The following is a 22381-nucleotide window of genomic DNA, read 5'->3' as shown; positions in this document are numbered from 1 at the left end:
GGTCGGCTCGTCCTACAGGTAGGTGTCGCTATGTACTACATAGCATCCAGCGGCTGCCCCCCCAGGGTTCTATTCGCCAGAAGCCATCTCGCGATGCCAGAAACGACTGTAGAATTTGTTATTCGTATAGTTTGGCTTGGGCTGTGTAGATGAACGACAGAGAAGCGCTTGTTATATGGAGGAACGAGGAAGATGAGCAAGAAGAACGAAGACGAGCAAAACGAACCTCGGCTGCCCCAGCGCTGAAAATGGATCAGCCATCCTGAGCTCGAGTTCGAACCTCGGTCGTCGCACAAATGACAATGTTCCGCTGGCCATCAAAGACAGAAATCTGGATGGAATCCAATGTCCAACAAAACAGCAGTTACAATAAGTATATGGATTAGCGTGTACAGCAAACAGCAAACACAACTACAAGAAGGATGATCAACGTCTATGTGGTGTCTAGTAGAGGTCGTTAGAATAACTTAAAGCAATCTACGAGGGGTCGGGTTAACGTCTATTCAGTCTATCGCCCCTCACATCTCCTCAACGAACGCGTTCACACCTCAACGAACCCACTTCATATCTCAGCGAATCCCCTCACCCCCTCCCAAACCCTGACACCCCCCTCATACCCCACCAACCCCCTCCACTCCTCCCTCAACCTCACCCGCACAATCCGAGTCGACGTGCAAAACACACTCGTACTCGGCAGGAACTGGCGCGACTGCAGATCCGGATTTCGCGGTACCGGTTCTCGAGGTACCTCGGGACCGGGCTGGCTAGGTCGAGGTTCAGAGGACTGAAAATCGGGTTGACCCAATTTCGAGACAGGTTTCGAATTCGAGAATTTGGCGGTGTTAAGTTGGGGAGGTGTGAAGATTCCGTTCATATACACCTGTGCTCCCCCCTTCTCGTCTCCTGCCTCCCCATCCAGACCAACAACATCCACCTCCTCATCTTCCCCTTCAGCCAGGGGTTTGACAGGCCGAATAACCCGCACCTCGTACTCATCATGCAACTTCCACATTAAACGATGAACCGGCGTATACCCCTCCTCGTCCTCGCCTTCGAAACGGGGTAGCGTAGTCGAGTGGTCCTCGGTCGTCGTCGATGTAGCTGACTCGTCCATCGCAGTTGGCGCAGTCGAGTCGTCCGCCGAAGTCGTGTTTCCTTCCAGGCTGCCAACTGGACGAAGAGGTTCGACATCCACCCGAGAATTGTCAGCCTCGTCTCTCGAACCTTCCTGCGCAACCTCCGGCCCTCCGTGACCTTCAACCCGCCTCTCACCCCTATCTTTCATTCCGCCATCCCAATGCTCGTCCTTCAGCCCACGCTCATCGCCACCCTCCGCTGAATGCACCACCTTACCCTCCACCCGAGACAAATCCTCCTCAACACCAACTGAAGGCCGAACCGTCGCACAGGGCGAGAGAACCGAAGGAGAAGTGGGGTCGAGGTTTAGTCGAGCTGTGGTGGTCGGGGGATCCAGGGCGTCGGACCCAGGAGCGTTCTCACCAGGAGGCGCAGGCTGAGATTCCACCATACGTTCTTCCTCCCCCACGACTCTCTCCTCCACGACCTCACTCTCCCCATCCTCACCTCCTTCTCTACCCAGTCCAGAACACCCTCCAGCACCGCCCCCAATCTCCTGCACAACCAGATAACACAACGCCATCGACATAACGTCCACCATACACTCCTCGTTAGACGCAAGGAGTAGCGTAATGGGCTCTTCCGAGTCCTCTCCTCCTCTTCCTTCCCGCTCTCGTACATCCCCAGACACTGACCGTGACGACAACACCACACCCATAAACTTACACCCCTCCTTCATCTGCTCAACCGACAGCCGTGTACAGCCCCTCGCAATCTCAATTGGTTCACCCCCTTTGCGTTTGGACGCGAGCGATGAAAGGGAGGGCACCGTAAGACATAAGTTTTGTAGTGAGCCGTTGGGAGGTGGAGGTGGGGGTTTGGACGATGATAGCGCCGGTGACGACGCTGTTGGCGAGGAAGATAGAGAGTCGGTTTCGTCTATCGTGAGTATGCCGCGTATCCTCCTCCTTTTCTTCGTCGGGTGTGTTGAGTGAGAAAGGGTGTCGATTTCCCGTTCGACGTCCTCCCAGATGTTCGTCGTGGCATTCTGCGAAACCGACCCTCCATCCCATCCTTTCCGCCCTCTCCATTCCTCCTCATTTCCATCTCCACCTTTCTCCTCCTCAGTATTACCCTTTCGACACCGCAACCGGATATCTTCATCACACACCCCAATCCATACGCCCCTCCCGACCTCTTGCAGCTTCATCCTCTCGCGCAAGGGTTCACGCTGATCGACCCTCTTCGAGACCGAAACCGATGTCGACCGATAGCCAGGAGGAACAGACCGCGGCGGGCGACTACTGTCCAACCTTGGATGTGGATGTCCATATCCATTCGCTAATCCATCCTCCCCTCCATCTTCACGCAAACTCCCAATCCTCTCTAAGGAAAACCCACGTCTATCACGGCCTCTAACTTCCTCCTCCCTACCCCCAAGTCCCTCGTCGTCGTTATAGTCGTCGTTGGATAGGCTACGTCGGAGTGTGCTCACTCCCTGCGAGACACTCCTCGGCGTCCGGCGATCGATGTACGCCCGTTTATACGAAGCCTGGATCGTCTTCCTGCGTCTGGGGAGGTTGCCGACATGCGGCTGCAGATGCTGCGAGGTCGTGCTATCCTTCGTCAACGGTCCTGCACCAGGCGTGGCTTGAGGTTCAGGGATAGTCATCGATGCAAGAAGAGGATTAGACTCGAGTTGTGGTGTCCTTGGAGCGTTGAACGAAGGACCGAGCAGGCGCTCGAGGGTGTACGCATAGCTCGGCCGCATCTTCCCCCTTTCGAGCGCGCTGAGGAGTTCTTTTTGTGCGTTTGCGCGGTGGACGCTCTCGGTTTCGTGGAGGAATCCGTCTTCGGTTTTGTTGGAATCGAAGTCGGTTTCTGCGTCGTCGTCGTCGTCGGCTTCAGGTTCCTCTGGAGCCGGGGCATGATGCGGGTTCTCGTCCTGCGTCGAAGGCTGGGGCTGGGGACTCTCCTGCGCCTCGTCCACCTTGCCGACCTCCATCCTCGTCCGACTGCGAGAACTTCGCGCCCAACTACTGCTGCTGCTACTCCTACTTCGCCTTCTGCTCCTACTCCGACTGACGACCCTCATCCTTGTGCGACGCGGTAAATGGCTATGGTGCGGTTCCACAAAGCCCCGTCCGCTCATCTTGGCTGATTGACTTGTATGAGGGGCGGTGGCGATTTGGAGGGGTGGTCCTTTGCGGGCTGAGGCGACGTTGTTAAAGGGGTTTGGGAGGGAGGAAGGGGGAGGTGGAGGAGCGATGGAGAGGTTTAGGTGGTTTCGGGTGGGGTTAGTGGGTGTATCGTTGGTTTCGGGGTTGTGGGCGGTTGACTGATTGAGTCCATCGTCGATGTATAATAGAATTTCAGCGCATCGAAAAGGAAATCGTTAGTGAAGATAATGAAAGAAGATGAGGAAGCGTACGTCGGGTTCAGCTGATATACGGATTTCTTTCTCGTCAGTGGTGTTAGGATCGGGGATGTGGATGATGAGCGTCGAAGTGCTGGCTGTCGTTAGTGAGAACGGCGAGTCCATCGTCTGTTGTTTCGTCGTCGTGGGCGTCAGCGTCTGGGAGAGATAACGGTCAACATCTCTAGCTGATTGCGACAGAAAGACAACGTACCAAATAGTCTGCAATAGATAGTCTTTCTCTCCTTCTCTACGGATGTCTTCAAATCCTCTGCTTTCCTAGCACCAATAAATCGAATACCCAACACTCTTATACCAGTCACAAATCGGAGAGGAAGAAGGAAAAAAAAAACGCTGCAACGAGGCGAACACGTTTCGTGCGCCAGTAAATGAAGGGAACCAAAAAAGAAAGGGCAAAAGGGAAACGTTCGCCCTTTGCTTTGCTCCACTCTTCACTTTAGTCACAACCCCGAAAAGGTTAGGAAGAAGGAAACGATTGTATAGGAGTTTCCTAAAGACCGACACCCGAGTACGTCAGTGGGTTCTGAGACAGTGCCTGCTTTGTTGGTGATAATCAATTTCGTGGGAGCTGGGTGATCCGTGTTCGCACGGATGAAAGGATCCGGCGTCTTCTTGGCTTTCTCTCCGCGACGACCATGCAACTTTTATCTATTTCTTTTCTTTTACTTTTGGCTCGAAATCATGCAAGGCGTGTCGATTTCAAATGAGAAGCCATGCGACATATGGCCCTCCTGATACCACCTAACGCAAAGAAACCGACGAAAGGAAAATTGGCTTGAATACCCCGTCCTGTGCTCCAGCAAGACGAGATCCTGGAACTCTCTCAGCCGTTCCGTCCGTGTTATATCCATCCACGCACTCGCACCAACGCTATCGGGCTCCTAATCGCGATTGTCGTAACAAATCTAGCCGAATAATTATTGATGTCACGCAGCAGTGCATGAAAGCAGCCACGGTCAGCTCATCCTCGCGCAGTTGTTATACTTGTTGACCAACACATAGACTTAGAGGACGAAGTTAATGAAGACGACGACAGCGACTTCGACATCGCCATCGAACCCGTTCAACCCTGGGAACGACCAACGAAGATGAGAGCAGCGGTATCCCCTCAATACGCGAGCCCCAAACCCACCGTGGACTACCAGACACTCATCTCGACGGTGTTCTAGGTATGGTCACTGGTCTCTAAACGGACGTCGAAAAGGCTGTATTCCTCGTTGTACCTCCGACCCACTCCTCCATCCGTCCAGCATCACCGTTCTGTTCTCTCGCCTGGTATGCTATTCGACCTCAAGCGCTATTCGCAACTACACCATTCCTCCACGTCCGCCCGACTCTAACGCTCATTTACATAACGGCCAAGCCCAGGACATTTCCCTGTCGGACACTCGCGAGATCTATCACGCGCCTACCTCACTTCGCTGTCGGTCCTCTCGCCTTGTTCGGATGGTAGAGAGGAGGTTGCAACCCCGATCATCGATCGCTGTCCGCCCTCGCGTAGGTCACCACGCTTAATACGGCTGGGGAGACCAGGTCCGTAATACTGTCAGTTTCTACCGAGCACGAGTGCGGTTTTTGTACACCGTACCCAAATCGTCCGCGTGAGTTGTGCAAGGGAGGAGTGGAGCAGGCTGGTTGGGTACGAGGGTGGTGTGAGGGTTTGGGAGGAGGCACGAGGGTGTTTGCGGGCAGTGAGTGATGGTGTTCTTGTTGGTATGGGGGAAGGTGCTCGTTGAGGAGCTGTGACGGCGTTGGAAGGGGCAAACGTTGCTGTTGCCCTGAACCTTCTCGATGATTTAACGTAGTTGTGTTTGCTTCTGTACGTGCTAATTCATTCGTGCACTGCAAATACTGTGTCTAACGCTGGATAACGGCTTCCATCCAAGGCAGTCATTGAGTTTACAAACCTTGCGGATTGCGAAATTCGAATTGATGGCATCATCCAGGGCTAGGACAAACCCGCCTCTTCTTCCTTGTTCCTCTCCGTCCTCGTTTCCTCATCATAACCGGTCAATTCTGTCCTTCTTTCGACACCGCCCAAGCCAAAAAATAAACGAGTAACGAACGTCACTGCCATTTCCGACATGGCGACACTGGTTCTGGCGAATAGCACCCTGGGCGTCTAGCATCTGTATTGGAAAGCCTCGTGTCGACACCGCCTTGCAGTGCTCACAGCACAATCATGACATTCCATAAGACGGCTAACCCACCTGGTACTGGCGTGGCTTTTGCATTAACTTGGTGCTCAATGGCTAGAGCCGTGACCAGCGAGGACGATGTCAACCTCGATGGGAAGGTGTGGGACCCGTGCTTCCGGCGCGGCGAACCACGAGAACATGGCTGCCTCATCATCAATGACAATGCATTGGGCGTGGCGCACGTTGTATTCTCACCATTTTCATTTATTCACTTCTCTCACAGCCTTCTCGATTCGTGTCAACTGTGAGTCCTCCCTCTCCTGTTCTGAACTTGTCCCTTGTCCTGTCACTACGTATACCGTGCTAATCGAATCTGGTGAACGTTTAGATTTGTCATGGCTTGTCCGAGAGGTCTAGGGCGAGAAATCCCTCTTGGGACAGCTTCGAGCAGAAGAGAGCGCTCGGGATCTTCAGCGTCAATCTTGGTCAGGTGAATCATGATCTATGATATACCGTTGCTTGGGGTTAGCCTCATGTCAGTTGTACAGCAGTCAAGTCCCGTGGAAGTACAGGCATCAGCACAGCTTACGTTCTGTATATAAAGGCTCAGGGAAGGCAGGCCGCCCGTTCGCTTCTTTATTTCCCACCCGCCTCTGGCGCTGTTTCGACATACTTAAGGTGAGTTCTTTACACTCTACGAGTCCTTTGCTCTGATGGCTTCGGCAGAATGGCGGTGGAGCCAAGGAATCCCGCTCCAGTAGTAGAGGCCCTGCCCACTACAATTAATCTACAGGCAGACAGCCAGGTCCATAGCGGCGGCATTGTGACAAGTGGACCTGTCACCCAAAACATCATAAACAATAACTACCCTCCTGCACCACCACCTCCGGCAAAGGATGACGAGAATGGTGAGCATGACCGATGGAACGTCAAATCTGCTATTAGTATTAAGAGCTCACCTGGTGCGCAGCGAAACTGGTTGCAGAAATCATGGATTGGCTCAAAGCCAAAGTGAACTTTCGAGCTATCCACAGCGACGTGAAGAAGAAGCGGGCTAAGGGCACGGGAGACTGGTTCATCAACAGCGACGAGTACCGAGAGTGGAAAACTGGCGAGGGCTCCGTTCTCTGCGCGACTGGCATCCGTGAGTCCCATGTTCAATATGTCGCTACCATATCTAACACCAACGTTTAGCCGGCGCTGGAAAAACGACGTTGATGTGAGTCTCATTCTCAAGGCGGGCGTCTTGCGATACTGAAAGTCCCTCACAGGTCGCGTGTTATCGATGATCTACTGCTCGACGAGTCCAGCAACCCAAACATCTGCGTCCTCTTCATCTACAACCGCTACGACGATCTGCTATCCACAGCCGAGATTCTGAAGGGTTTGGTTCTTCAAGCTACTCAGAAACAAAACCGACAGTTCTTGGACGCTGTCAAGTCGATCCAATCGCGCCGCAAACTACAAGGAATCGACCCAACCGAGGAAGACTTAATCGGCCTCCTTCTCCAGCTGGAGGTTATTTTCGACCGCGTCTACTATGTCTTTGACGGTGCAGACGAACTGGTCCAGCCCCAGGTCCAGTCTACAACTCTAGTCGAACTTATCAGTGCAATCAATCAACTGAAAGGAAACGCCATCGTTGCATCCCGACCATTACAAGTGCTGCAGAAATTGGAACGCGCGAATCAAGTGGATTTGAAGGCCGAAAGCGATGATATGCGGACCCTCATCAACAACAAGATCGACTGGTCCCCGAATCTTAGTGAGGTACTCGAGGAGACTGGGAAGCGAGAAGAGATCGTCGCCGATATAATAGAGAAAGCCAACCACATGTGCGTTGGTGCCCCTTCAACATGAACTCCGGCTGACCACGATTACTTTGTCAGGTTCTTGCACGCTGCCTTGCAAGTCGAGGCGCTCGTCAACTGTCATACACCGGCTGATGTGGAGGAAGAGCTGAAAAACTTTCCGAGGAATATTACGGATATGTACAAGACCACCTTGCACCGAATCAAAGCCCAAGATCCTCGATCTGTGCGAATCGCGACGACTGCGTTACTATGGCTTGTTCATGCCAAGGCACCCCTCAGAGTACAGGACCTACAGTCTGCGTTGTCAGCCCACCCAGTGACGCATAGCGTCGAAACGAGCCGCAAACCCCCGTTGAAGTCCATCCTATCGGTGTGCTGTGGGCTGGTAGAACATCACCCTGAAACTGACGTTGTTCGCCTTGTCCGTACGTCGCTTATATCACTGTGGGCTCCCACCCAAGCTAACCGTTTATCACAGACTTGACTGCTCGGGAGGCTTTGGAACCACTGTTGCTCGAGGAGCAGCCGCACCCGCACGCAGCGATCACCAAGGTCCTCCTTCAGCTCATGATTGACAACAACATCCCCAATTGTCCCCTGGAACATGGGCACGAAATGCAGGAGCTCCTCCAGACACCTCTGCTTCGATATGCCTATGAACACTGGGGAGATCATGCTAGGGAACCTCGGGACCAGGCTGGCGCTCGTGAAGTCGTCGCCAGCTTCTTGCACCGATGTGTTTCGTTCCCTTACGGGAATGTGGATTGGTTGCAGTTTGGATTCGATATCCTTCAGCCACTTCATGTCGCTGCGGCGTACGGCTTCCGGTGGTTCATTGAAGACATCCTCGCCAGTCATGACCAGCCCCTGCCACACGACCGACCACGTACCGGACAACTCAGCCACCCCGAAATGGATGTCAACATGCGATCCGCAAAGGGCGAGACTGCTCTACATTTGGCTTTGGACAATGGCCATGGTGTGTGCGCGAAGGCCCTGCTACGATTCCGTGACATCGATATCAATGCTGTGAATGGGGAGGGAAGGACGGCGCTGATGAAGGCTGCAGGGGGAGGCCACAAAGACGTCGTCGAGCGCCTTCTTCGAGTGCCTGGGATCGAGGTCAACGCGGTGGATCGGTGGGGAAGGACGGCGCTGATGAAGGCTGTAGTGGGTGGCCACAAAGACGTCGTCGAGCGCCTTCTTCAAGAGCCTGGGATCAACGTCAACACAGTGGATGGGGAGGGAAGGACGGCGCTGATGGACGCTGCAGGGCGAGGTCACAAAGACATCGTCGAACGCCTTCTTCGAGAGCCTGGGATCGAGGTCAACGCGGTGGATGGGGAGGGAAGGACGGCGCTGATGAAGGCTGTAGTGGGAGGTCACAAAGACATCGTCGAGCGCCTTCTTCGAGTGCCTGGGATCGAGGTCAACACGGTGGATCGGCAGGGAAGGACGGTGCTGATGTGGGCTGCAGCGGGAGGTCACAACGACATCGTCGAGCGCCTTCTTCAAGAGCCTGGGATCGAGGTCAACGCGGTGGATGAGGAGGGAAGGACGGCGCTGATGATAGCTGCCTGGTGGGGTCACGAAGACGTCGTGGAGCGCCTTCTTCGAGTGCCTGGGATCGACGTCAAAGCAGTGGATCGGCGGGGAAACACGGCGCTGATGATGGCTGCAGGGGGAGGTCACAAAGACGTCGTGGAGTGCCTTCTTCGAGAGCCTGGGATCGACGTCAACGCAATGGATGTGGAGGGAAGGACGGCGCTGATGGAGGCTGCAATGCAAAATCATGAGGACATCGTCGAGCTGCTTCTCCGAGTGCCTGGGATCAACGTCAACACAGTGGATGGGGAGGGAAGGACCGCGCTGATGATGGCTGCAGGGAGAGGTCACAAAGCCATTGTCGCGCGCCTTCTCCGAGTGCCCGGGATCGAGGTCAACACTGTGGATGGGTTGGGAAGGACGGCGCTGATGATAGCTGCAGGGGGAGGTCATGAAGACATCGTTGAGCGCCTTCTTCGAGAGCCACTGTGCCTGGGATCGACGTCAACGCGGTGGATCGGCGGGGAAGGACGGCGCTGATGGACGCTGCAGTGACAGGTTACGAAGACATTGTCGAGTGCCTTATTCGAGTGCCCGGGATCGAGGTCAACACTGTGGATGGGTTGGGAAGGACGGCGCTGATGGAGGCTGCAGGAAGGAGCCGATCCGCGCTCGATGAAGGCTTCCTCTTGCTTTATCCGGTGCTCCGAAACTATCCAGCGACTGTCGATGCGCTCCTTCAACAGCCAGGGATCACCTGCAACGCTGTGGATGAAATTGGACAGACTGCGTTGATGATAGCAGCTCAAGGGGACGACGCAGGCATTGTTTCACAGCTTCTCCGACATCCGAGGGTTGATGTCAACGCCGTAGATCACTGTGGAAGGACAGCCTTGGACCTAGCGCGTGAGGAGGCAAGGAAGGCACGGGAAAGAGTGGTAGTAGAGCGTGAGCGAGCGTTGCCATACTCCCTCTCCCTTCTCATGGGCCCTTGGGAGAATGCGGCAGAGCAGGCGGAGAAGCGAGTGGCAGCAGTGGAGGCGATTGTCCAACTCCTCGCGGATGTGTCAGAACTTTCCAACTGTATTGACCCGCCTACTGACCGTGAAAGATCGAGCACTACAGTGTGAGCTCTCTCTCTCTCTCTACTTCGCTCGTTATCTCATGGCCATTGTTCTGAAATTCTCGTTTCTTAGATTGGATTTCCCGCAGGCACCATTGCAAGACACCGCCTCGAGCGATAACTTGAGCATCAACTGTTCATGTTGTCCCGAGACCTCCTCAGCTAGCATTGAAGCTTTGCGTCAAGTCCTAGACCAGCAAATCCCCCAGGTGTGTTCATTATCGTCTCTGTAGCGTCTCGTGGCTGATCGAGCTTCACTCGTGCGCGCCTCCTCGTTGCAGTCGTCGAATCGTTACCTCTCCTTCTCTTCTCTTTATCTTCATTGATCGTTGGATTCTGACACAGCTACGAGCCCGATAACGAGTGTTTAAATGTAGGTATTGTGTAGTTTTATAGTGTACTCCCAGATAATAGATATGAGATTCGATGTCTTCTACATCCAGAGTACACATAGTCCGATGTGCAAAGATGTTCCTAGTCACCTCCACGGACGTACCTGCAACGTGTGTTGTTGACCAAGTGAATCCTATTCAAAGTCTGCCATAACTTCATCCCCCATTCTAGAGGGCCGCGTGTCTAGGTCAAGGTGCGGAACATTGTTCTCGTTTGGTCGTACACCAGCGTTGTGCCTGTGCTCGTTGTCACCGTCATAGTTAAACGTTGCCATCGCGTAGGCGAACACCTCTTCCCGCCGCCCCTCGATTGATTACGCCGTTGCTCATGGAGGAGCCATTGGAATGTTGAATCTAGTGGCATTGAGATACATGTTGCTGAAGTCGAGGCCGAGCGGTAAGTGGTGGATAGGAGAATGAGAGGCATCGCATAGGCTGTCCGTGAATCCTGACGAGTCGAGATTTGCCTTCCCATGACGCTACACGACAATCGAGGAAGAGCGGGTTCGAGGGACGATGACTAGGCAGCAGCCTGACGTCTATGTGTAATTGCACCATCTGAACCACGACGTTCTGCAAACTTATTGCAAAACTTGGTTGGACAACAACTCTCGATTTCAAGTGTCTACTTCAATGTCGCTGACCCACCCAACTGAACGATCGCCCAACGAGTCCATATCTCCCCTAGCGCGCACGGAGAACCGCTGCAAACCTTGGACTGTTGAAGTTGCGAGTGACAAGGGCGTTGGGATCGAAACATGTGCAGGAAATAGCCTGTGGTTTAGCGAAGAGACCAGCGCTGGGTTGGAGTCGAGGATGGAGAATGGAGGCAGGCGTCTATGCTTGACACCTCCCATCGACGAAAGAAATTCGACGGAATCACCATCGGCGCCGCCGCGATGTGAAGCTGAATACCAGCAGCAACACAATGCTTCCAACCGCCATCCTCTCCTGCCATCAGGCCATTCTCTTACTAGGAGTCTTCCACTCGACTCTAAGACAACCGAAGACGGGTTCGCATACGAAGTCGACGACGGAGACGCGGCCCAGCAACGCGTCACGCTTGAGAACCTGCTCAGCCCTTCGTTCAATGCGACTATTGTTGTGGGCGTGTTTGGGTGCGTCGACTGACCGAGCGCCTGCGTCCGTAGTAGAGAAATGATATAGAGAGAAATGAAATAGAGAGCAATGAAAATTATTTCAGGAATCAGGATGTTCGATTTTTCGTGTGTTGAGTACAGTTGGGTGGGGGTAACTAGGGAAAGAAAAGGAAGAAAAAATTATCTACCTCCTCTCTTCATCTTCCGTGGGCTCTTCCCCGCTTTGTGTCGCGCGGACCGTTTCCGTTTGGTCCTCGATTGGCTGGCAAGCCGAGGATGAGGTGGATGCTGGCGGCAGAGCTGGATAGCTGGGGTTGACTGATTCGCTGAGTCGTCGTGTCGAATCGAATACGGTCGGTTCGGGTACTGTCTTCTAGGCCGTTGAGCGTAGTGCTGACGTGGGTGACGAAAAGAGGGGTGTCGGTGGTGTGCTCAATCTCGGACTCGACTTCCCAGCAGCTCTCTCGACTCATGATGACTAGCCAGAGCCGAGTCAACAGGGCATCGAGTTTGCTGGTGGGGATGCATCTAGTACCGAGTGTCGAGGTGGTGGTTGAGAAGCAAACTGCGACATTACGTCGGCAGTGTTTGTTGTGTGTGAGTATGCGCGCTTAGGCGCTCGGCTTTATCCGTGTTCTCACGGGTGCCTTGCCGAATCTGGGGCGTCTCCGATGGCTTTCCTTCCTCTCAACGACCAGAACGACCAGACATCTACTCTTTTCCTCGCAGACACACGGACGGCTCTCAATGGCTGTTACAGAACGCGACATAAACTCGATATTACTCCGCGATGACCTTGTTACTCCTGATTTCAATTCGACACGGGGACCAGGCAAACATTTAGCTCTATTTGTGAACCACGATATCGGTGCTATGGAAAGCTCTGGCGGCTGCAAGACCTCAGTAGAACCTGAGGCCTGAAGACTCCTCGTTTACCCATCCAACCAACCCACCGATTTGTGCCGACTTCAACACCGTTGACCTCCCGCCAACCCAACGATGGTCCGGTTTGGGTCTGGTGCTCAGCGTTCAACGTTCGACCCCCGATCCGAACCTCACCGGGGAGAAAGCTATTCGTATTCCGGACGAACCGGGCGCTCACGATGTACGTTCCCTCCATCTTCTTGCATAGCCATTACTGACAATTGACAAGCCATCTGGTTTCAGGCGCATGCAGACCATGACGATGTATCCCAATCGGTTCCATCCAGACCCAGCCCTCTGCAACCTGTATGTCAACGGAACACCCAGCCGAAACTACCCAAACCTCCTCGCGTCGTCTATCTCCCCTTTCAGCCCTCCTGAGCTCATAATCGACCCCACTGCCAAACCACCGCTGCTCCAGCCGATGTGATCACGATCGATGATACGGACTCTTCCTCCGCACCATCGAACCTAAACCTGGAAGCGTCGCTATTGAGGATACTCCCGTTCATCATTTGCTGTGGAAGTTGCTTGATGGATGAGGAGGATAGGGATGGAGGAGCCGAGAAGGACGGAGGCGAGACGACAAGGAAGGAGGACAGGTGCATAATATGAACGGCATTTTCACACCTCCACAACCTGACCTCGCGTTGCCCAGTTCCACAGTTCGAAAGCACCCCAAGCCGCTCTTCAGTCCTGCGAACCTAGACCTAACCAATCCAGTACCGAGGTGCCTCAAGAGGCATACCCCGAAATCCAGATTACCAATCCCTACAATTCCTACCGAGAATGAGTGTGTTTTGTACGCCCAACCAGATCGCACGTGTGAAGTTGAGGCAGGAGTGGAGGGGGCTGGTTGGGCATGAGGGTGGTTTGAGGGTTTGGGAATGGGTCAAAGGATACACTGAGGAGATGTGAAGAGTTGGAAGTGGCGATGGACTAAGTACACGATGACCCGACCCCTCTTAGATTGCTGTAAGTTATTCCAACGACCTCTAGACATCACATGGACATTGATCATGGTTTGTCGCCGTGTTTGACGTTGTACATCCATCTACACAGTCGCAAATCTTGACCACTGCTCGAATGTATCGGACTAAAAGTGGTGGGACCAGGGTGTGTGCTGGGAGCAGTCCGCTGTGAGGGGAGGATACGTTCGGGATGGTGACCTGATCCGAGGATGTCATGGAGTGGAAGGATGAAGTTCAGGAAGACGACGACAGACCAACGACAACGGTGTCCCCTCAATCGACGAGCCCCAAACCCGCCGCGGATTACCAGATGGCACTCGTCTCGAGGGTGTTCTATATGATCACTGGTCTCTAAATGGACGTCGAAAAGGCTGCATCCCTCATTGTACCTCCTACCCACTCCTCCATCCGTCGACCATCGCCGTTCTGTTCTCTCACCTGGTATGCCATTCAACGTCAAGCGCTATCCGCAATTCCACCATTCGCCCTCGGTGGCGACCTCCCAGCGCACCCAACACCTACCAAAGTCAGTTTGAACGTCGCTTCTAACTACACCAATCCCATCCCACCGACTGACCGATGAACTAGCGCATTGTTGACCGTTGTCCATCCGCCAACCAACGTTTGACGAAGGGACAGATGATGGTTCCCGACTTGTCGTTCTGGTCGCCGACACCCAGCACCTTGATGCTCAATGACCACACCCCCGATCCCAAACACTGGGAGAAGGAGGCGCAGTAGCAACAATTGGACCAGGAGTTCTGGATGGAGATCGCGTGGGGAAGATGGAGTCTTATGTGGCAATGTCCTGGCTCGGGTAGACTAACGCCTTAACGACTCGATGCAAAACGGTAATTTCACGGTACCCACCCCTTCGCCCTCGCATCTGGCCCGATGGAGATTGGGAAGAGGTGCATCCCGCTCTCAGTTAAGGATGTTGGAGGGATGTGGGCTGACGGCGGAGGTTGTTAGGCTTTCGAGGAGGGATCGCCTTGGGTGGGAGGGGATTCAGAGGTTGCGCGTTTGGACGAGTTTCAAGGCGATGGTGAAAAACGAAGGATACTGATGGGTGATTCGGGCGATGGTGGTGAAGCGAGCGTAAAGGTTTCTGAAGCGGAGGATGGGCGTGATGACAGAGGGAAGGCAATTGGCGGCGGGAGGCTGGTTGAAGATGAAGGAGGGTGGGCAGGAGGATGGTCGAAAGGAGGATGCAACTGCAATCTGCGAGCGTCCAACCGATGTTACGTCCAACTCGGAATCGTCCCTCATCTCCCTCATTCCCCCAGAATCGTAATTGGGGCGCGCTTGCCGTTCTTTCGACACCGCCCGTTCCAATTCAAATGAAAAACGAATACAGGTACTTATCATTAGAATCATGATGTGGTGGCTTCTGGCGAATAACCCCGGCTCCGGCAGTGCCTTACACATTCGGGGTGTGCAATTCCGAAAGCCTCATATCGACACCGCCTTGCAGCACTCCCAACCGAACGCAAACGCGTTGGGAAGGCCTATTTACCTGTAATTGGAACCTTCTGAGCAGGTCAGGCTCTGTCGTCTGACTCTCAGCAGCTGGACTTCTGAACGGCGAGCGCTATGTTGACATCAAGGGAACCCCACCTGCACCCGGCGTGGCGAACACGAGGACCCACATCATTGGTGGTACTATATTGGGCGCTTGAAGCTCGAGATTCATATCATTTGAGGTTCTGCAGCCTCTTCATTCTCCCTGTGAGTCCTCCGACGTTTGTTCCGACCTTGCTTGTTGATCATAATTTCTCGCCATCTCGATTTCGCACTTAGAACCCTACTGTATGTCACCTTTGACATCTCTGTTGGGCGAGGTGGGAATACCTCTTGGCAGCGCTTCAAGCACCCAAATAGCTGAGCATCTCCAGCGCTAATCTCGGTCAGGTGGGTCTGCCATACTTTCCTTACCATTAATTCGGGTATAGCCTCATGTCAACTGTATAGCAGTCAAGCCCCGTGGGAGACAGGTGTCTGACACAGCCTTTATGCTGTATAAAGGCTCGAAGAAGGCGGAGAGTGCCTGTACGCTTCTTGATACCCAAGGCCCCGTTGTCGCCATTGCAATCGAAGGTGAGCTTGTTTTGGGACGTGTGTTGCTTTTTTTCTGATGCCATTTGATAGGATGACCGTGGCATCGACGAGCCGCATTCCAGCAGACGTGGCTACGAAAATCGTGCTACAGGCAGGCAGCCAGGTCACTAGCGGCGCCACAGTCACAACCGGAAATGTCATCCAACACTTCCACGCCAATGCACCACCGGACAACTCGAATGGTGAGTATCGCGAATGGTGTTCGAAACCCTTGCTGAAGCTCACTGGGCGCGTAGGCAAACTGGTTGAAGAAATCGCGGACTGGCTCAAAACCAAAGTCAACTTTCGAGCCATCCACAACGACGTTACGAAGAAAAGGGCCGAGGACACGGGGGATTGGTTCATCGACAGTCCCGCGTACAAGGAATGGAAACAGAACAAAGGGTCCGTTCTTTGTGGAACTGGCATAGGTGAGTGCCACGTTTGATATGCTAACACCTCGCCTGACAGCCATGTTTAGCCGGTGCTGGTAAGACGACGTTGATGTGAGGGTCTCACTCTTCAACCGGGTTTCTTGTATGGCTAAAGCCTTCCCAGGTCGCGTGTCATCGACGATCTGCTGCACGAAGAGTCCAATGACCCAAAAATTTGCGTCCTCTTCACCTACAACCGTTATGACGATCTGCTATCCACCGCCGAGATTCTGAAGGGTTTGGTTCTCCAGGCTACGCAGAAGCAGATCCCGCAGTTCCTTGACGCCGTCAAATCGACTCAATCACGGTGTAAACAGCAACGAGTTGAACCAACCGAAGACGACATGATCAGTCTCCTCCTCAAGCTGGAGGATATCTTCGACCGCGTCTATTATATCTTCGATGGCGCAGACGAGCTGGTCCAGCCACACGTCAAGACTAAAACTCTAGAAGGGCTCATCAAGGCAATCAATGGACTGAAAGGCGGAAATGCCATCATTGCATCCCGGCCATTACAAGTGCTGAAAAAATTCGAACGTGTTACTGAAGTCGAGTTGAACGCCCAAAGCGACGATATGCGAATCCTCATCAATGGCAAGATCGACTGGTCTCCAAACCTTCGTGAGGTGCTCGAGGAGAGTGGGAAGCGAGAAGAGATCGTCGACGACATAATAGACAGAGCTGGTGGGATGTAAGTGGGAGATCCTTGGAATGGACATCGACTGACACTGTTTTTCTCTAGGTTCCTGCACGCTGCGTTGCAAGTGGAAACACTCGACGGCTGCCCCACTATTGCAGATGTACGAGAGGAGCTGAGGAACTTCCCGAAGGACATAACAGCAATGTACAAGAAGACTTTCGACCGAATTGAAGGCCAACACCCCCGGTTTGTGACACTGGCGAAGATGACCTTGCTTTGGCTTGTACATGCCAAGGGCTCGCTCCGGGTAGAGGACCTCCGGGCTGCGCTGGGGGTCAGCCCAGAGACGTTCAGTGTTGAGGAGGACCGCATTCCCAAACTGGACGCCATCATCTCAGCATGCTCCGGTCTGATAGAACATCATCAGGAGACTGGCGTTGCTCGCCTTGTTCGTACGTGGCTTTGGCTACTGGCAACACTGATTTGAACTAATCGTTCCGCATAGACTTCACTGCCCGAGACGCTTTGGAGCCACTGTTGGCCCGCGACTTCCCCCAACCCCATAAACTCATCACCAAGATTCTTCTTCAACGAATGATCGACAACAACATCCCCAATTGCACCGTGGAAGGCTGGTCTGAACTGCGAGAACTCCTTCGGAAACCTCTCCTTGATTACGCTTATAAACACTGGGCAGAGCATGTCAGGGAATGCGGGGAAGAGGACGACACTCGTCGAGACGTTGCCAACTTTCTGTGCAAGTGTACTTCGTTTCCACAGAGGGACCAGTACTCCTTTATGGGTTACGATTCCTTTCAACCATTGCACCTCGCTGCCGCCTACAACTTCCCGTGGTTTATCGAAGAGGTCCTGGCACGCCATAATCTGTCTCTGGTACACAACCAACAACCTTGTGGACACTCCAATTTCGAGGGATTGGATGTCAATGCGCAATCCAGAGAAGGTGTAACCGCTCTCAGGTTGGCCGCGCTGCATGGACATGGAAGCTGTATACAGCTCCTTTTAGGATTCCCCGCCATTGACGTCAACACTGGATATACAACGCCGCTGGCACAAGCTGCCTGGAATGGTCACGCAGACATTGTCGAGCGGCTTCTCAAGGTGCCAGGCATCGACGTCAACGCTGGATTTGCAACGGCGCTGGCACAAGCTGCAGGGAGTGGTCACGCAGACATTGTCGAGCGGCTGCTCAAGGTGCCGGGCATCGACGTCAACGCTGGATTTGAAAACGCGCTGGCACAAGCTGCAGGGAGTGGTCACGCAGACATTGTCGAGCGGCTTCTCAAGGTGCCGGGCATCGACGTCAACGCTGGAGTTCCAACGGCGCTGGCACAAGCTGCAGAGAGTGGTCACACAGACATCGTCGAGCGGCTTCTCAAGGTGCCGGGCATCGACGTCAATGCTGGAGATCCAACGGCGCTGGCACGAGCTGTAGGGGTTGGTCACACAGACATGGTCGAGCGGCTTCTCAAGGTGCCGTGCATCGACGTCAACGCTGGAGATACAACGGCGCTGGCGTGGGCTGCATTGAGTGGTCGCCAAGACATCGTCGAGCGGCTTCTCAAGGTGCCGGGCATCGACGTCAACGCTGGAGTTCCAACGGCGCTGGCACGAGCTGCAGGGAGCAGTCACACAGACATTGTCGAACGGCTTCTCAAGGTGCCGGGCATCGACGTCAATGCTGGAGATCCAACGGCGCTGGCACGAGCTGTAGGGGTTGGTCACACAGACATGGTCGAGCGGCTTCTCAAGGTGCCGGGCATCGACGTCAACGCTGGAGATACAACGGCGCTGGCACAAGCTGCAGAGAGTGGTCACACAGACATCGTCGAGCGGCTTCTCAAGGTGCCGGGCATCGACGTCAATGCTGGAGATCCAACGGCGCTGGCACGAGCTGTAGGAGTTGGTCACACAGACATGGTCGAGCGGCTTCTCAAGGTGCCGGGCATCGACGTCAACGCTGGAGATACAACGGCGCTGGCGTGGGCTGCATTGAGTGGTCACACAGACATTGTCGAGCGGCTTCTCAAGGTGCCGGGCATCGACGTCAACACTGGACGTGCAACGGCGCTGGCACGAGCTGCAGAGAGTGGTCACACAGACATCGTCGAGCGGCTTCTCAAGGTGCCGGGCATCGACGTCAACGCTCCGGATACGGATGTATTTGGGTTAGGGAGGACGGCACTAATGAAGGCTGTAGCGAATGGTCACAAAGATATTGTCGCGAGACTTCTCAAAGTTCCAGGAATTGCGGTGAGCGTTATCGATGACCATGGAAGGACAGCCTTGGATCTCGCGCGTGAAGTCGCAGCAAGTGCCCATCGGGGGATCGATGATGATGATGAAAATGTAGCACAGGTGATACTCCAAATGCTAATGGATGCTCAGACGGATGAGTCGACGCCAGCCTTTGTCGACGCTACTTCCGCCGTGGATGGCTGCCAGATAATGAACGAGAGCTTGTAAGTTTATTTTTGTGCATTTCTTCATGACATTGCTCTGAGTGGCTTGTTCATAGAATCAACTCCTGTTGGGCCCCGCCGCTGTACCCCAGCTGGGAACGCGAGAATCCTGACGATGGCTCGACTTCATACTGGATGAGCTACTCGGTGGAATCCTCTAATGATCTCCAGCCTATCGATCCACCCGTAAGCCGTGGCGCAACATCCCCGACTAGCCTGTAAGCTTCACCTTCATCGTATTCTGGCATCGTTTAACAAGCGTACTTGTTAGGCCTGAATCCAGCAGGAAGCGCAAACTTCCGACGGGCGATCACGCTGCGACAGATTGCTTGTGTGGCCTTCCGGTGAGAGAAGAACAAGGTGCACTTCGCTGCCAGGGTCAAAATTGTCACACTGTATGGGTATGTTTCCTGATCTCTACTCTGTTTTTCAATCGCCTGAAGGGTTTTCAGTATCATCTCGACTGCGTTGGCGCCGAAGCGAATTCCATGGATTGGATGTGTGATGCATGTGTTAACTCGGATGGGACGACTGGGAGAGAGAAGAGAATGAGGCTTTCATAACGTAAAAATTTTGTATTTTGACCTAGATACAAGAAAATCGCTGTCGGCTACGATTGTTGCAATGTGTGGGGGAAGAAGTAATAGCAGCGATTTTAGAGGGGGCAAGCACTGAGTTACATGTCGGTCATTACTTCATCTCGAGCCCTAAGACTAATCAACGGGAACGTTGGCGGTCGTCATCGGAGCTGGCAGTGGGGGGGCTCTAATTCGTATGCGCGTATTGGATGACCACACCCTACGACGACGTTATCCACACCCCCTGCGAATTCGACTGTTCCAACTTGATCCACACCATCCCTGCTAGGCTCTACGACGCACTCGAACATCACTCTCCTTCCCCCGCAGACTGCCCTCCTCCCCTGAAGACCACCCAACCCATGTGCGTAATGTTCGTAGCTGAAGCGCGCCCCTTTGTTCGACGTTGAGACTGAAGCTTCATGCGGCATTCGAGGGAATGTTGGCATGGAGAAGTCGGATTGGGGGGTCTTGCTTCTGTTGGCTCTCATCCGACGATGATTATGGAGCTGTGGTTCTGTGAGAACGTCGTACGTGGTTGTCTATCTATCCTCAGCATCCCATCACCATGGTTCTCTCCTCTCCCTGCTTGTCCCACGGCGAGTGCTCCTTCCCACTACCTATGCCGAGCTGGAAGCTCTTCCCGTCGTTCTTCCGCCAGTTCTGGAGTGACTCGGCGAACACTGAATGCTTGTTGGGGTCGAGGTTGAGCGGTAGGTGGTGGAATAGCGTAACAAGATGGCTCGAATGGAATGGCGAGTGGGAGGTGCAGAGAGGATTGGTGTAGACCGGGCACATTGGTCAGTGTCTTGTTACTCGTCGATCGTACCCACGCGTTGCGTCAATGCTCGTCACCCCACAGTCAGCGCTCCCGTAGACAAGGCGAACAGGTATCCTTTCCCGCTGTTCTTCGTCGAGTTTGCTCAAGGAGGGTCTGGTCATCTTTCGAATGCTCCGTAAAGTCGAGTTTAGGGCCAGCACTGGGGATGGGAGGTGGACGATGGGATTTGGAGGTGTTTAATAAGGCGGGGAGCGCTGTGGAACAAGCCATTAAGGAACGTCCAATGACGTTTCGTCGCTGAGAGGCGTCAGCGTCAAATAGGATGCCTCAGCGTCGATCTTGAGTACAAGGGTCCTTGTAGGTGGTAATTGAAGTGTTGACTTTCTGCGAATCCTCTACGAAACTAGGCGACTAGCGTGTTTCGCGGTATCGATGGCGGACCAAAGGCTTGCGTCCATGTGTCTCGATCGCCATGGGAGATGCAGCGGGAAGTCGTGGTATCGCAGAGCTCAACACTCAGGACTGGCAAGCGGTACGAGCCTTGGAGATAGAAGTAATCGACGTCGAATTGGAGGCTGCGAGTTGTTTAGACCTGGCGTGTACCGTGGACAAGAATGGCTATTTGCATCACTGTTTCCTCTTGTGCACCGTCGCCACAGTCCTTGATCGAACTACATTGAAGCCCAATTTCTTCGATTCCCAAAGTCATTTCGTGTAGAGGGAGTGGGTGGTTAAGCTGGGAGAGGGACAAGCCGAAGCGCTTAGCGCTGGTGCGTCTCAACACCTGGGAAGCATTGATCCGGGCTCGGTATTTGATCCGCGTTCTCACAGTTTGTTGCCGAACCTGGACCTGGAGCCAACGACTGATGCTTGACTGATGCGCCTCTTCGTTTGTCAGGCTGCAACGTCGGACTCCACACTCCTTCTCGCTCGTATGCTCAGGCTCAGCTTAGTCGCTGGTCCGGGATCACTTACGAAAGCTCTGGACGCCGACAGCCAGCACTTGGACGCTCATCATCCACGTCGCCGATCGCAACAGCACCAACGAGAAGGAAATACGTATCTCTGGTGAACCCGACGCCCACGATGTACGTCTTCCGTTCCCTTTGCTGACGATTTCCTTTTCGATGCGCTCAAATTCTACTGTACATCGACAACGAACGCAATCAGCCAACCACCCACAACCCCGAAACCGACGATACACTCACCAACCCCACCCGAAATCACTTTCAGCCTCTCCATCGCTCCTCCATCGCTCCTCCACCTCCTCCACCCTCCCTCCCAGCACCCTTCAACCACGCCGCCGCAGCCCGCAAAGGACCACCCCTCCCAATCGCCACCGCACCTCAAACACCAATTCAATCAGTCAAGATGAGCGGACGAGGTTTGTGACCGGCGTGAACGATATGAATCTCGATGGAAAGGTGTGGGTCCCTCTTCCGGCGTAATTCCAAGCCGCTCAGCCTTTTCCAGCGCCAATCTTGGTCAGGTGGGTGACGATATGGTCTACCACTGCGTTGGGCTCGGCCTCATGTCACCTATACGCAAGGCAGTCAGTCGGTAGTGTGGGTGTCATCACAGCTTTCATGCTGGGTATAAAGGGTCGGACGAGTCAGGACTCGGGGTGCGAGTTTGCTTCTTGATACCACAACCCCCAATTGTCACTTGTCCCGACCCCGCAGGTGAGTTCTTTCTTTCTATGTCGCCAGTGTGTTCTGATATTATTTGGTAGGATGGACGTGGCGTCAGCGAGCACAAATTTGGTTGCCCATGTCATACAAACAGGCAACCAGGTCGGCAGCGGCGGGATAGCGGCAGGCGGCAATGTTATCCAAAATATTACACAA

At 53.9% G+C, this 22381-nt stretch overlaps 8 protein-coding genes across 8 annotated transcripts; 5 read left to right on the top strand and 3 right to left on the bottom strand.

The window, feature by feature from the left end:
* Window positions 1–562: 562 nt before the first annotated feature.
* CC1G_06050 (hypothetical protein) lies at window positions 563–3877 on the bottom strand (the record flags this gene model as incomplete). Its single annotated transcript, XM_001829789.2, has 3 exons — window positions 3708–3877; window positions 3509–3652; window positions 563–3415 (listed from the first exon to the last, which is right to left on the bottom strand). The coding sequence occupies exons 2-3, from the start codon at window positions 3617–3619 to the stop codon at window positions 563–565; spliced, it is 2964 nt and encodes a 987-aa protein (XP_001829841.1). The 5' UTR covers window positions 3620–3652; window positions 3708–3877.
* Window positions 3878–5762: 1885 nt separating this feature from the next.
* CC1G_06049 (ankyrin repeat domain-containing protein 44) lies at window positions 5763–9551 on the top strand (the record flags this gene model as incomplete). Its single annotated transcript, XM_001829788.2, has 10 exons — window positions 5763–5897; window positions 5936–5956; window positions 6070–6142; window positions 6201–6330; window positions 6379–6560; window positions 6623–6796; window positions 6847–6871; window positions 6924–7487; window positions 7542–7891; window positions 7945–9551. 10 exons carry the CDS (start codon window positions 5763–5765, stop codon window positions 9549–9551), a joined length of 3261 nt encoding a protein of 1086 aa, XP_001829840.2.
* Window positions 9552–11159: 1608 nt separating this feature from the next.
* On the top strand, window positions 11160–11657 carry CC1G_06048 (hypothetical protein; the record flags this gene model as incomplete). The annotated part of the gene is made up of 1 exon (XM_001829787.2): window positions 11160–11657. One exon carries the CDS (start codon window positions 11160–11162, stop codon window positions 11655–11657), a length of 498 nt encoding a protein of 165 aa, XP_001829839.2.
* Window positions 11658–13084: 1427 nt separating this feature from the next.
* Window positions 13085–13343, top strand: CC1G_14084 (hypothetical protein; the record flags this gene model as incomplete). Its single annotated transcript, XM_002911506.1, has 2 exons — window positions 13085–13152; window positions 13217–13343. 2 exons carry the CDS (start codon window positions 13085–13087, stop codon window positions 13341–13343), a joined length of 195 nt encoding a protein of 64 aa, XP_002911552.1.
* Window positions 13344–13876: 533 nt separating this feature from the next.
* On the top strand, window positions 13877–14262 carry CC1G_06047 (hypothetical protein; the record flags this gene model as incomplete). Its single annotated transcript, XM_001829786.2, has 2 exons — window positions 13877–14047; window positions 14110–14262. The coding sequence occupies 2 exons, from the start codon at window positions 13877–13879 to the stop codon at window positions 14260–14262; spliced, it is 324 nt and encodes a 107-aa protein (XP_001829838.2).
* A 267-nt stretch (window positions 14263–14529) lies between these two features.
* Window positions 14530–14799, bottom strand: CC1G_14083 (hypothetical protein; the record flags this gene model as incomplete). The annotated part of the gene is made up of 1 exon (XM_002911505.1): window positions 14530–14799. One exon carries the CDS (start codon window positions 14797–14799, stop codon window positions 14530–14532), a length of 270 nt encoding a protein of 89 aa, XP_002911551.1.
* Window positions 14800–15670: 871 nt separating this feature from the next.
* CC1G_06046 (ankyrin repeat domain-containing protein 44) lies at window positions 15671–19397 on the top strand (the record flags this gene model as incomplete). The annotated part of the gene is made up of 6 exons (XM_001829785.2): window positions 15671–15821; window positions 15876–16023; window positions 16177–16743; window positions 16795–17144; window positions 17198–19175; window positions 19232–19397. 6 exons carry the CDS (start codon window positions 15671–15673, stop codon window positions 19395–19397), a joined length of 3360 nt encoding a protein of 1119 aa, XP_001829837.2.
* Window positions 19398–20305: 908 nt separating this feature from the next.
* CC1G_14082 (hypothetical protein) lies at window positions 20306–20695 on the bottom strand (the record flags this gene model as incomplete). The annotated part of the gene is made up of 2 exons (XM_002911504.1): window positions 20306–20436; window positions 20587–20695. 2 exons carry the CDS (start codon window positions 20693–20695, stop codon window positions 20306–20308), a joined length of 240 nt encoding a protein of 79 aa, XP_002911550.1.
* Window positions 20696–22381: the final 1686 nt, after the last annotated feature.

The sequence above is a fragment of the Coprinopsis cinerea genome, assembly GCF_000182895.1.
Source record: "Coprinopsis cinerea okayama7#130 chromosome 3 map unlocalized cont3.3, whole genome shotgun sequence".
Lineage (NCBI taxonomy): Eukaryota > Fungi > Basidiomycota > Agaricomycetes > Agaricales > Psathyrellaceae > Coprinopsis > Coprinopsis cinerea.
Note: the sequence above shows the minus strand (reverse complement) of the source record. Positions and strands in the feature narration are given on the sequence as shown.